General features: G+C 29.0%; 3 protein-coding genes across 4 annotated transcripts in view; 2 read left to right on the top strand and 1 right to left on the bottom strand.

The window, feature by feature from the left end:
• LOC125065666 (galactokinase-like) overlaps nucleotides 1-5392 on the bottom strand; it is a 32332-nt gene extending 26940 nt beyond the window's left edge. Inside the window, exons 1-2 of one of the 2 annotated variants that reach the window (XM_047673427.1) lie at nucleotides 5279-5392; nucleotides 537-701 (exon numbers count right to left, since the gene is read on the bottom strand). In XM_047673427.1, the coding sequence (XP_047529383.1) occupies nucleotides 537-701 (165 nt within the window). In that variant the 5' untranslated portion in view covers nucleotides 5279-5392. The remainder of the gene's footprint in view (nucleotides 1-536; nucleotides 702-5278) is intronic. The other variant, XM_047673426.1, reaches the window with a different exon arrangement.
• Nucleotides 5393-8666: 3274 nt separating this feature from the next.
• On the top strand, nucleotides 8667-10925 carry LOC125065709 (geranylgeranyl transferase type-2 subunit beta). Its single transcript, XM_047673482.1, has 6 exons — nucleotides 8667-8985; nucleotides 9084-9201; nucleotides 9394-9487; nucleotides 9821-9991; nucleotides 10190-10343; nucleotides 10571-10925. Exons 1-6 carry the CDS (start codon nucleotides 8792-8794, stop codon nucleotides 10839-10841), a joined length of 1002 nt encoding a protein of 333 aa, XP_047529438.1. The 5' UTR covers nucleotides 8667-8791; the 3' UTR covers nucleotides 10842-10925.
• A 505-nt stretch (nucleotides 10926-11430) lies between these two features.
• LOC125065729 (glucose dehydrogenase [FAD, quinone]-like) lies at nucleotides 11431-14286 on the top strand. The gene is made up of 3 exons (XM_047673515.1): nucleotides 11431-11575; nucleotides 11687-11889; nucleotides 12419-14286. Exons 1-3 carry the CDS (start codon nucleotides 11431-11433, stop codon nucleotides 13856-13858), a joined length of 1788 nt encoding a protein of 595 aa, XP_047529471.1. The 3' UTR covers nucleotides 13859-14286.

The raw sequence follows: 14286 nt of genomic DNA, 5'->3' as shown, positions 1-14286 counted from the left end.
TTTATATTATGTATATTACAATATTCCTAAATGAATTAACATATTAATTTTATTTCTTATATTATCCTAATAAAGTGATTAAGTAAATAGAAAAAAGAATTGAAGTGATATCAATTTCAATAATTTTATTGCTGTTATCGATAAACGAAATTATTTGTTTTCGAGAACGTTTACGAACGTATCAATAAAACATATCTTTATTATTTATTTCATTTATAAGACCTATAATTTATCATTCAATTTTATTAATGACTTCAATTTAGATTTAGTTTTAAGTGAAGGTACTCTCTTGCTATATGTTTGGGAGAATACATCAAAAATATGTACAAGCCATGTTTACTTTTACAGTTTTAAAACCAGGACTTCATTTTAATATCGTCGCCTGAGGTCATCGTTACTATTCTAAAAATATATATATATTTTTTTTAATAATATATATATATATATTTATATATAAATGTGTTAATACAGGAGATTATAAATATGAATGTAATGTGTAAGTTATTTCATAATCCGTAAAGTATTAAGCTACTAACCACCGGTAGTACGTATCCCCCGCAGTAGTCCACGTGTTCGCCGATGAGGTTCACACGACCCGGAGCTCCTGCCGCTGCGACAGGATTGCGACCGTACGCTGCGACGAATTTGTCGCGCGCAAGACGTAATAGTGTGGTTTCACCTTTCGCTACAGCTTCTGTCATCTGAAATGTACACGAGCACTCTAGATAACAATTACTCTAAGAAATAGGAAGACGTTAAATCAAAATGTTATACTTTATTTAAGAAAACTACAAGGAATTTTGAATCGCGTTTCTACAAGTTAAACGTAAAGCTACCACTAGTTCGGAAAGTGGTATTAATCATAGAAACGTTGCTACTATTGACAGGAAGTTTAATTAAACATGCCGCTGGCTCGCCTGTAATATTGCGGAGGTCATGTCACAATTGCTCCGAGTAAAATTAACCGGTTAAATCTAGATTGGAGCAGGATTGCTACCTGTACTATGTTTAAGATGTATCCTAATTTTGATTGTATTAAACTATGTTCTAGATAAAATTTTTGCTGCAACAAATCTTCTACAGAAATATATAAGAATGAAAATATATATAGAATGAAATAAGTATAGTTTATACAAATTATAGAACTTAGTATGATCGTTTAGAATATACGTGCGTGTTATTATTTAAAAAGAGTACTCCGATTAGTTAAACCTATTGTTCAAATTGCAATTAAAATATTTTATTTTTCCGTCCCAAATTTGAGCTACAAATTAGGAAGGTACCTCCTCTTATTTAAAGGACGAGTTAAACATAGATTCAAGAGAGTTCAAATCCGGTCAAGCAGCACTGCATTTTGTCTTGCTCGGTCTGGGTGGAAGTATAACATTGGTAGGAAACCTGCACGAGTTGAATAAAGTCTTGACTCATCTTTAACCCGAATTTGACTAGCGACTTATTTGTAGGAGGCCTTGCCCAGGAATGCAACGTTTTAACAAAATACTCGTTTATCGTCTTCTAGTTTTACAAATCACAACATTTAAATCTCATGTTAAAACTTAAAACATTACTAATAAGGCTCAATTAACTACTATTAAAAAAAGTTTAGTTGAAAACCGTTTGTAGGATATATAATAATTTATTTACAATTAACGTACCTACCTGTGTAATTTCGTTGACGGAAACAAGTAACTACTGAGTTTCTTGCAAAGAAACGTTAGAATCTACATTCCGAAACGATAGTTTAAAACTTATTTTAGAAAAAAACGTTGAAAAATCCTTCTACTTGTCTACTTAAACCTAAATCTATACCTAAATTATATTTTCATTCCACTAATATTGGAATATTTGGTTATAAATGTTTCAACAGACGCACACACTCCAGCAAAAGAATGTTGCCATAAGAATTTTCGTACAAAAGAAATCATAAAATACAAAGTATGACTAACACAATCAAACGCATTGAAATTGCATGTAACAATCGAGATGCAATAAAATTACTTGAATGTTTCATATTACACGACAAAACCACAAATACAAGGTGCTCTTAATGTAGATTTTTCCAGAAATAAGTTTAAACTTGTAACTACTCTTACCAGATTACAAAGGATTACTAACTGTTTAGTGGGACTCTGTATGTACGCTTATCATAGTTATTGTAGCTGAATGAACATACATACGATATTTTTGTTGCCGATGTTGGCTATACGTGCAATATATAAAAGGGGTCTCATACAAATAAATCGTCTCAATCAATATCATAAAACGAAATTAAAATATTCACACAATACATACTAGCGAGCCACATTTTCTGGTTCGAGGTATTTCTTACCGGCGGTAAACTGAAATTATTATTTGTTTGAATTAAAAAATAGTAATAGATCTCTTTAAAAATCAAATAGTTGAAAACATTTTCTTGATAACACTTAGCTGCAAATTCAGGACGGTGTTTAAACAAAGACGCTCTCTAAGATGCGAACAAAAACTATCAAGACCCACAAACCAATTTGTTCTCGACTTTTCTCGGTGTAGAAATAGTAGTGCTATTCTGGAATAATAGTTTTCATACTATTTCTATCACTCATAAAATATTGAAAAACCGAAATACAGAAATACGGTATATTTATATGAATGACCCTTTAAATTATTGTAGTTAATGTCGTATTACACTGTAAGACATTTTTACTGTAGTTTTCTGGGTAAATTAAGCTTGTTTTTACTTTTTAGCTCTACACAAGTGCGATTCTGTAAGAATTAACATCGTATCTCAGTCTTACAATGTTGACAACCGAATTATGGTGACACGCCATTTCGATACGGGTGTCTTATGCTTAAAATTGTTATAATGAATGTCGAATCTCACAATCTGTCATTTCACTCTCGAGTTCTGCGGTGAGTTACGAGTTTCTTCTCACAGAATACCTTTACAGATCGTTAATATCCCATTAAACGTCTTACTGAGAAAAATGTCTTACTCAGCATAGCATTGTTTCTGCTGACCTAAGAATTGTTTATGAGTACGAGTATAGTTATACTTTTAATAAAAAGATCGCCACGATTTTTTTGGATTAGGTTTATTTCAAGCAGAGTGAACGAGGACTCTTAATATTTATGACAGAGACATTCTAAGAAACATCATTTGATAATTATTATAATCAATAGATTAATATAGTATTAGTGATAAAAATAAAGTTATCTGTACGCCTTTATAAGGTCGTTCACCTAAATATTTGGAGACAGTTTATTTTTGTTCTCAACACGAATATTTTTTTCTAAGCAAAATCAATACATCGATAATTTTCTGATAGGCTCTCCTAATAAATCACATCGCTGCTGCGTCCTACATCACCCCTTTATGATTATCAAATCAGATATAAATAGTTTAAGTTTCTTATGTTGATTAATGACTTATGATCGAACGTTTAGTTTGAAGGTGACCCTTTATAAAACGTCTAGGTCAATGGTTATTACGACGACCGATCGTTTCGTTAGTAAACTTTCGTTTAATACTAATATTATATCGACTGGATTAAGAATTCACCTATAAAAAAGAAAAAAATTGTTTATTGTTTAGTACTTATAATTTAGTTTAATGTTATAAAAACATAAAATGTTAAAACTGAGTTGAATTTATGTTACACAACACTACAGATAGGTATCTAAATGTTTATCATTCCATAATTAATTAAATATTCTAATATTATGTACGCGTTATCTATGACTAAACAAATAATTCAGTATGTATTTTGTTTTAAAACAATTTGTCAGATGTAAATCAATCATGACGTAAGAAAGAAGAAAAAGCATTCACTTTGAGTAAGGGCTACATATAAAGACGTCATAAAACGTCGTGTTGTGGAATTCGACGTTGCTCAATGTAAAAATTCGCATCAGAAATCATATCGTGCCATTTTGCAAGGTGCGACGGTAATTTGGTATGCCGTTGATCTCATCGTTCCACGACACGACGCAGCAATGTTACACATCAAACGTTTATCTGTGGAAGCGCTGAGATTGCTTACGCCCAAAATAATAGGAGAAGAATTGTATGTAAGATTAGTTATTGTAACCGATTTGAATTTACTTAAATATTTTTAAAGGTTAACAAAATAAATTTATTTAATATTAGACGCATGTTCATATTTAATCCTCTAGTAGGTACAGATAGCTCATAAAGTTAATGAGAAACTGCTATCGTAACGGATATACCAGATACGTAAATTACCAAAAATTAATAATAATATTATGTTCTCTCGATAATAAGATAACAATTACGCAAGCCGACTCGATCTTCATAAACGTCATTTTGTTATAAATTGACATCCATTAAATGGCTGACATAAGGTGATATTTACAAAGATGATAAGATTGTTAAAGTAAACTATGCTAATCGTATAAGGTGAAATATTTGTCAATTTTGCCAGTGAAATTATTAAATTGTTGTCAGACAACCTGTAAATTATGTTGATAGATAGACTAAAGATGTAAATTTAGAGGATTACGTCGGATATGATAAAACAAATATTTCTTTAATTTTATTTAGACATAAATACACAAATAAAAACTAAAGTTAAAGGTAGGTGTAGTTTAAAAAAACTGATGGAAATTACATTTTTATTTTTTCTACTTAAAGTATTTTGATATTTTATTAATATTATTGTTATTTCGTACAATATATGAAAATATATTATATATTTAGCGCAGTAACAAAGGATTTCCTTTCAAACACCTAGACAAATATTTCAAATAACATTTCACGATACTCAATCATCAAACATTATGGAATATTAATTTTACTTATTATCATAATATGTTTAGAGTTACATATATTATTGTTATTTTATTATTGATATCACATACATATAATTTAATAGATGGATGGCATTCCTCCCTTAATTCAATTTTCATGTCGATTGTAGTTTGGAAATTTAGCTAGTAAATAAAACTGCATAGTGCTACATATTCATAATTTTATCTTAAGTATAATAAATTAAATTTATATATATATATACAATTTTCCTTAGGTATAATATGACATAATATCTGTAATTTTTATTTCGTGATTCAAACAAAATTAAAAGCTTCAATGACGGGATATTAGATACCTTTCGCATTATTTATTTAAATATAAAATAAAACACATTATATTTTATATATACATATTTAAAAAAGGTAGAATAATTTATAAAACTACTGATTATTTATCATAAATAATAATTGAATTACATGGTTGCAAAACAAGGTATGATAGTATTCAGAAAAATAATATCATAAAACTTAAAGTGTTGCACTTACCTTCAAGTGTTTGAAATATAAAAAATAATATTGTTCGCGGTTAAAACGAGAGTAATTGTAGCTCGCTTCGCGTGTAACCGCCACTCCGGGATGATACGATGTTCATTCAAATAAGTGATCTATTAGGCCGTATTTACATTGATGTTTTTGTTACATGCGACATTATTCTACCTAATTTAAATTATGTATAAATTAAATTTTATCTACGATGCAATGTAACTCTCGAAGTAAAACGTTTCCGAAACTAAAGTGAACCTTTAAATTAGCTTCTAATTATCTATTATTTTTATTATATCATTTAAATTATAGGAAATATATTATACTATATCAATTAGACTGTATTATAATAAATTAATTTGAATGAATACAATATTCTGTCAAGACAGTTATACTTTTAAATTCTTAAACAAACTCAAATAATCAACATATTTTCGTTTAATTAATTTCTGAAGAAAAATATTTTTTTTTTTTTAATAAAATTACATTCTCAAACATCTTACTGCTAAGTTAATAAGAGGGCTTTACGGCTAATTCCACCTCTCAGCACGTGTTCTATCCCGAGGCCATGTCGGCTTTTTTATATTTATTAAATAACAGCGATGTTTATAATAATTCCAAGCATTTTAATTGAACCACTCAGCTACACGGTAAAAGTGATCAAAGTTAAACCGGAAAATGATGTTAACGTTACGTTGCATTTTCCTCCATTTAACGCTAAAAGAACTTCATATTATAGAATCTTCGGGCTGAAACTATAATTAGGTATTAATTATTTTGTAAATAAAATTGTGACGTAGAAGCTCTCCAGCTTAAAAATATAGTTACCTAAATAAAATAGCTTAAAATTAAAACACCTTGTTTTTAAATAAAATAACTGAAAAACAAATTAAGAAATATATTGTTTTTTTTTTGTCCTCTTGGAGTCATTGGAGTCTTAATTTATTTACGTCATTGTGATCACATTTTTATTTTGTAAACGTTATCGAGCGGTCAACTTCATTGTTTATTGCCCCTTGTATCTCTGATAGTAGTTATCTGTCGTAAAGTTATTATAACTGTTAAATGTCATACAATTGTACAAAACACCATACAATTGTTTGTAAATTCATAGTTCATTATAATTTATGTAGGTACGGGATTATTTTATATCTTAAATCATAAACCGTAATCAGTTAGACTCGATAATGACGTGAAAAGACAAAATTATAAAAGAATTGTACTAGAGATGGTAAATAAATTAAAACAATATATACATCTTGATTCAAATTAAGAATACAAATCATAGTGTACTTTACTTGGTGGAAGGGTTTTGCTATACTACATCAGCTATACTACCGCCAAACAGTAATACATATTATTATTGTGATCTGGTTTTGAGGGTGAGTGAGCCAGTGTACTTACAGGCACAAGAGACATAATACAGATTCCAAATTATGATAGCACATTAGCGATGTTAAATGGTAATATTTCTTACAGCGCTAGAGTCAATCAGACAAATCATGGGCAGTGGTGACCACTTATCATCAGATTACACAACTGCCCGTCCGCCGTATTTATATTATAAAATAAAAAAAAGATAAATACGAAAGAATTCATTCAATGTTTTCTTTTGTTTGAGTTGTAAACTTCTCAAATAGATGATGAATTTTAAAATTTCAAATAGACATAGTTTTGGATTTGATTTATCGATCGATCTTTTTTGACGTAATTACGGAACGGGCCTTTATCGTATAATTAAAAACAGAATCATACAAAACAAAAAACTGGCAAACCTTATCAAGCCCCACCTAAACGATCATCCTGTATCAGCCACAGGGTAAATAGCATATCAAAATGTCAGATCTCTCATTCTGCATACGTTAATAAGCCCATGATAAGGAGAAGGATATAAGCTTATTTCACGATGCTGTTTCAGGATATAAAGGTGATTAAATTATACGTAGAAGTTAGTTTCGTGTAAACAAAAAAAAATCGCGTATGTATAATTTTATTATATAAATACGGGATTTTTCTACTTTAGTAGTTTTAGTTTATTCTTCACTTGAATATCTAAACGGCGATATATATTTTGACTGATGCGTTTAAAACGGCAAACCAAATTAAAATATACTTTATCCAAGTATTCATGTTACAAAATTATGTTTTGTGAAACTACCACCGATTCGGAATGTAGATTCTACCAAGAATAACCAGGAAAAGACTCAGTAGTTACTCTATATATACCTATATATATATTCTTGGAAGGATATATATATATATATATCCTTCCAAGAAGTCAACAAGTATTTCAATACAATTACTGTAACACTTATTTAGCTGCATAAACTTTTTAAGTATAAACTTCAAAAATATATTTATAATGATAGAAAAAAAACTGTAGTTAATGTTATTTCAATGTTTACGTAATTAGTTAATTAAGGCTAACACCGACGTGCAAGCAAACCAGGCAAGCAAAATTCAATTAGTGACTAGTAATGGTAATGACCAACAAAAAGTAAATAAAATTAATCCTAGTGAAACATCCATCATCTATTTAACCGAAATAATTATTAATGTTGTAGACTAGAAATGCAAATATGTTCTATATTTGCATTTCTAGTCTACGTGCATTCTCCAAAATCAGCATCTGCAATATATACATTTTTTTACAAATTTAAAAGTTTCACCTCCACATATGTGACAATTGGTGGTGACATTTAACCTAGGCACAACTGGAAACAACTAAAACTTAAATAATAAACTAACGTCGCTTCACGTTCGAGGTGCGCAATAAACTTTTTTCGGATATTCCATAATACTTCAATAGGTACATTATAAATCAATACATTGTGTACGAGCTCCTTTTGATATACTTAGGTTAAAGTTTTATTTAATTTGAATCTACTACAAACATAATTATTCTCGATTATGATATTTTCGTCGACGACTTTTAAACATAAAGAATATAAGATTAATTATTAAAATAATAAAATGATAACATAAAAATAAAATAACAAATGTAACAAATGTGTAATGAAGTAACTATTCGATGTAACGAATGAATCAATCATTAAGGTAATTTATTATCAATATTAACTTAATTACTTTTATTTAAATACTATTTTAAATGACCATAAAAGTATTATTACAGAGTTATTCAAAGACAATATAAGACAAAAACAATTTGACTACTTTTTAATGATTTGTCATATTCCTGACAGTTATATTTATTATCTTAAATAGTAGCTATTCCCAAAATCTTAGGTTTTATTTTTATGTCTACAAGGTTTTATATTATTTTATTTTTTTAAATAGCCTTACTAAATTTACTTAATCGTTCAGCAGTTGGCAACAGCGACTTTATGTCTGTAGTCAGAACTCAGTATTAGAGTGACATTGACAAAATTTGCAATAGAGAATTGACAATGCAATATGAATGTGTCTATTTAATTTAATAAAAATACATAATCTTAGATGAATTAGTTTTATACTATATTTTATATTGAACGTATAAATTAAAATGTCTTTTAAGACAAAAGATGTTGTTCTCTCTGAGGATCGACCAAAAACTCTTCTATTACAGAAACATTCAGATTTCCTGGCTAGTTACGGTGTAAATAAGGATGACTATGAGTATTGTATGACAGAATATTTGCGTATGTCTGGCATATATTGGAGTCTTACTGCTATGGAACTTATGGACCAATCTTCTAGGTATTATTTTAGTTTAATTGTGTAAACTAGTTTAACTTTTCCATGACTGGTCCCTTACAAGCAATAATCAAAAATAAGTCCATTTTTTTTTATAACAGGATGCCCAAGGAAGAAATTATTGCATTCATTTCGTCATGTCAAGACAGTGAGAGTGGAGGCCTTTCAGCTAGCAATGGGCATGATCCACATATGCTGTATACATTGAGCGCTGTGCAGGTACATATCAATTTTATTTTCTAAATAACTATAATATAATTTACATTATAAAGTTTGTTCATATATTGTTCTTAAGATTACTTATATTTTGTAATAATGTTAACATGCTGCCCTTAGCCAAATAAAGAAATATAAATTAAAAAAAAAAAAACTTTAAAGAAGAATATTTTTTAATGTCATGATATTTTTTAGGTTTTAGCCATGTATGATAGATTGGATGCAATTGATACTGAAGGAGTGGTACGATTTGTCACTTCAATGCAACAAGAAGATGGAAGCTTTATAGGTATGATGATGCTGTTTATAAGTAAGATTTTCAATAATATTTCATTGCTATAAACAGGTGTATTGTAATAAAAAACAAGGTCCTCTGTCAGCACAATTACACATGTTTCTTTGTGATACATACTTAATTCTCCTTTAAAGTCTGCAATTATTTTTTCTTGTTTGTTTAAATGAATATACCTAAACGTGCAGTATAGAAGTCTTTTGCCTCAAGGCTAAAAAGATCAAAAATTATATTAAAAAGAAACTATATATTTGCATCTATTAAAATATAAACTATATGTTTTCATAAAAGCTGTATTGTAATTGTATATTATATTTCAATCATTTTTAGGAGACAAATGGGGCGAAGTTGATACAAGGTTCTCATTCTGCGCTGTAATGTGCCTCTCCTTGCTACATCGACTTGATGCCATCAATGTTAGCAAAGCAGTTGATTTTGTATTGAGTTGTATGAACTTTGATGGTGGATTTGGATCAAAACCAGGATCTGAGAGTCATGCTGGTACTTGTTTTATCAAACACTATTTACACTTCATTAATCTATATAGCAGCCAAAGAATTAAATATCTTAACTGTGTTACCATGCTCAAAAACTTCACTGTACAAAATGTTTAAAAATATGTTTTTATGTTCCTGAAATTTTAATAATATAATATGACAATTTTTATCAAATATTTTACACATTAAATATAATTTGCAGGACTAATCTACTGTTGTGTCGGCACTCTTTCAATATGCAAACGTATGGATGCCCTGAAATGTGATGAACTTGCTTGGTGGCTCTGTGAAAGGCAGCTGCCAAGTGGTGGACTTAACGGCAGACCTGAGAAATTGCCAGATTTGTGTTACTCCTGGTAAGTAAATTATTTCTACATACATTTTATTTTTATTTGTAGTGAATTTTAATTTTAAAAAATATTTACTTTACTAATAAAATCCTTGCCAATTTAAATATCTAAGTAACATACATTTTAAAATTACTTGTAAATGTCTATTAAACCAAAATATGTTGATTTGATGGTTGAAAATAATTTATTTCATCATTATATCATGTTTCATTTTAATTCTATCAATATTTCAGGTGGGTAATGTCATCTTTATCAATGTTGAATAGGATACATTGGGTCGACAAGAAAAATTTAGAACAATATATCCTTGCCTGCCAAGATGCTGAAACAGGGGGATTCAGTGATAGGCCTGGTGACATAACAGACCCCTTCCATACATTATTTGGCCTAGCTGGGCTATCTCTACTGGGAAATTCTAGTATAAAGCGTGTTAATCCTACTTACTGTATGCCACAAGAAACTATTGATAGATTAAAGTTAGAACCTCAGATTTTATATGTTTAGCTGTAAATATAAATTATAAATGATGCTTTTATATACTAACTACATTTGTAAGCTACAACATAATATAAATTCGTAATCTATTAAGAGTTTTTTTTAATTAACTCCTCTTGGGCCTAGCCTAAAAAGATGTTCCTTAAAATTTCTATATTTACATTTAAGTTAAATAATATTTGTCTTGGAAGAATAGGAAATGCAATTTATATTTTAGGCTCAAGAATATATATTTCAAATAGTAAAATAATATGATAGCTCTTAATTTAATTCTTTAGAATTAATAATGATTAAATCTAAAAGAACTTCTAAGACCCTCTTAAATAAACTGTAATTTGATTTTACAAATGAAATCGAAGTAAAATTATATCTGATTTTAAATATATTGTTCAAATTTTTAAAATGGTTTAATTACGTATAATCTAAGAAATGTCTTGAAAGAATTAGGATACTGTTATTTCATTGTCATTTAATATAACTTACGAGTGGTTGACACTAAATTGACAGTCGACATGTGTCAGTCTTATGTTTTTATAAAAATAACCTTAAATAAATGATACAATTAAAAATGTAAACACAAGACATTAATATATTTAATATGTCTCCTATTCACTTAGCTCAATTATGTTTATTTAGTATTGGTATTTATGCTTTTTCTTTATTTACTTATTTAGTTTTCTACTACGATTTGTTTTCTACACTATTTTTAAGTGAAATAAAGTCTGAATATGATTTTATTATTGGTAAGTATGTCCAATATTCAAGAATTTATCTAATATTCTGTATAATACTATGAAAAAGCAGTTTTAGCGTATGGATTTGTTTCATAAATATATATATTTTTTAAATTACAGTGGGTTCTGGCACAGCTGGCTCATTAATAGGACATAGACTAGCAAAAGAAACTAACTACACATTTATAGTGTTAGAGGCCGGGGGCAGAGGCCATTCCTTTCATGACATTCCAGCATTTGGCCCCTTATTACACCAATCTGTATTTGATTGGAATTATGAAACAGAACCGCAAGAAAATGCATGCTTTGCAATGGAAAATTCTGTAAGAATTCTTAAAATATATCAAAGATAATCTTTATGATATTTCAAATCATTTGTAAAAAATACATTAGTAAAGAAGGAAAACATATTATTCAATACAAGATTATATAGATGATAAAAAAGCATACTTGTTAACTTCCAGGCAGAATGTATTTTACACATGTAATTGTATTTGACCAACATGACTTTATATTTTTAAATGTTGAAAAATAGTAACTACTTAGTTTCTTGCCGGATCTGCACGCTAGATTCTGCATTCTGAGCCGGTGGTAGCTTCACTTAATATAGTTTGTTAAATGACAATTCCAAAGTGCTTGTAAAAGCCTACTTGAATAAAGTATATTTTGATTTTATGTCATGATTGTAATATCATAATTGGTCAAATAATTTTAATCGTGATTTTTAATAAAAAAGTTTAGTTATCATATCTCATATCTTAATTATAATTTATAAAATTCTTACCAACTTTTTCTAATTGTATTAGTTTTAGTAGAATTAGTAATTACTCTAAATGATTCAAATTGTTACAGAGATGTAAACAAACCCAAGGAAAAATATTAGGGGGATCTTCAAAATTGAACAATATGTTACATATTCGAGGCAACACGTCACACTATGTTGAATGGTTTCATGGTAAATACAACAAAAACTACATAGAGGACCAGTTTAAATATATAGAATCAAACATTTTTCATCTCAATAATATACAATATGACAGTAACCTCGGTGAAGCAGTGTTGAGAGCCGCCAGAGAATTAAATTTTAAGTTATTAAAACATGACTTTGGAATTGGTTTCATGAAATCCATTGTCACCCAAAATCAGGGCAAAAGATGGACCACATCTTATAATCTAGAAAATTCGAAATATGTTTTTACAAATGTTTTAGTTGAAAAATTAATTTTTATAAAAAATAAATGTATTGGTGCTCAAATTACTACTCCAAAGAGAATGACGCTTTTTGCCAAAAAGGGTGTTATTATAAGTGCAGGAACATTTAATTCACCTAAAATCCTGCAATTGTCTGGTATTGGACCAGAAAAGTTATTAAATTCTCTTAATATACCTGTTATCAAATCTTTGCCAGTTGGAAAAAACTTACAAGACCATATTGGTACAGGCTTAGACTTGGTATTATTTAATAATTCACAATCAATCGAAATGTTTGATATTATGAATCTGTGGAATGTATTCCAATATTTTTTTAATGGTAAGGGACCTCTCACTACACCAGGATGTGAAGTAATAGGGTTTATTTCAACAAAAAATGAGACATCACCAAATCTGCAATTCATGGTATTGCCAGTTGGCATATCAGCGGATAGGGGTAGTCATTTGAGAAAAACATTAAAAATAAGAGATACCGTATGGAACGATTATTTTAGTAAAATTTTTGATAAATACACAGCAACGTTTTTAACTTTACTACTACACCCTAAAAGTAAGGGTGAAGTGCGCATACAGAGTAAAAATCCTACTGTACCTCCACTTATAGACCCTAAATATCTGTCCCACAAAGATGATTTAAGAACAATAGTAAATGGTGTTCATATGATAAGAAAACTCATTGAAACAGAATCTTTAAAAAATATAGGAGCTCATTTAAATAACATTCCGTTTCCTGGATGTGAAAACTTCGAAATGTTTTCAAATTTATACCTAGAATGTTATGTAAAGCATCTCACGTTAACAAGCTACCATCCAGTAGGAACGTGTGCGATGGGTCTGCCTGAAACGAAGAATTCTGTTGTTGATACGACATTTAAAGTTATAGGAATTGATAATCTGTATGTTGTCGATGCTTCAGTGCTGCCAACATTGCCAAGTGGTAATATTAACGCGGCAATAGCTATGATGGCTAATATATTTTTTGAAAATAATTTTAAAGAAATTGTGAATATTAATAAAAAAGATTTCTGTAATAAAATTTCTTTTCGTGATTTTTTATTAAATACTTGCCCAGTGAGATGAAAAACAATTGTAAACGATAGAATTACTAGGAAGTATCACCCGTTCATTTTTACACTATTACTATTTATTGCGAAACCTAGTGTACGCGATTTATATAAATTATGAATAGATGTAATCCATACCAGTAGGGCCTAATAAAGACAAATTTTAATAAGCAAGGGTAGTGTTCACGAATAAAATTTCGTTAAAGTACGAACTTGTTTATTTCCCTCCATTAATGAATGGAGTAATCATCTTTTCTTATTTATTTAATTTAATTTTGGGACTTTTGTCCTACACAGGTACGTCAGTCCCATTGTAATTATGTTTTCGATTTCTTATTACAAGCAAGAAACGCGTCATCATTCCATGCGGTCATAATTTTTACATTCGCTATACGTGTATGTAAAGTCCACAATGTAAATATTTCGTGTGTAAATAAATGTATA

Source organism: Vanessa atalanta, chromosome 8, assembly GCF_905147765.1.
Source record: "Vanessa atalanta chromosome 8, ilVanAtal1.2, whole genome shotgun sequence".
NCBI lineage: Eukaryota > Metazoa > Arthropoda > Insecta > Lepidoptera > Nymphalidae > Vanessa > Vanessa atalanta.
Note: the sequence above shows the minus strand (reverse complement) of the source record. Positions and strands in the feature narration are given on the sequence as shown.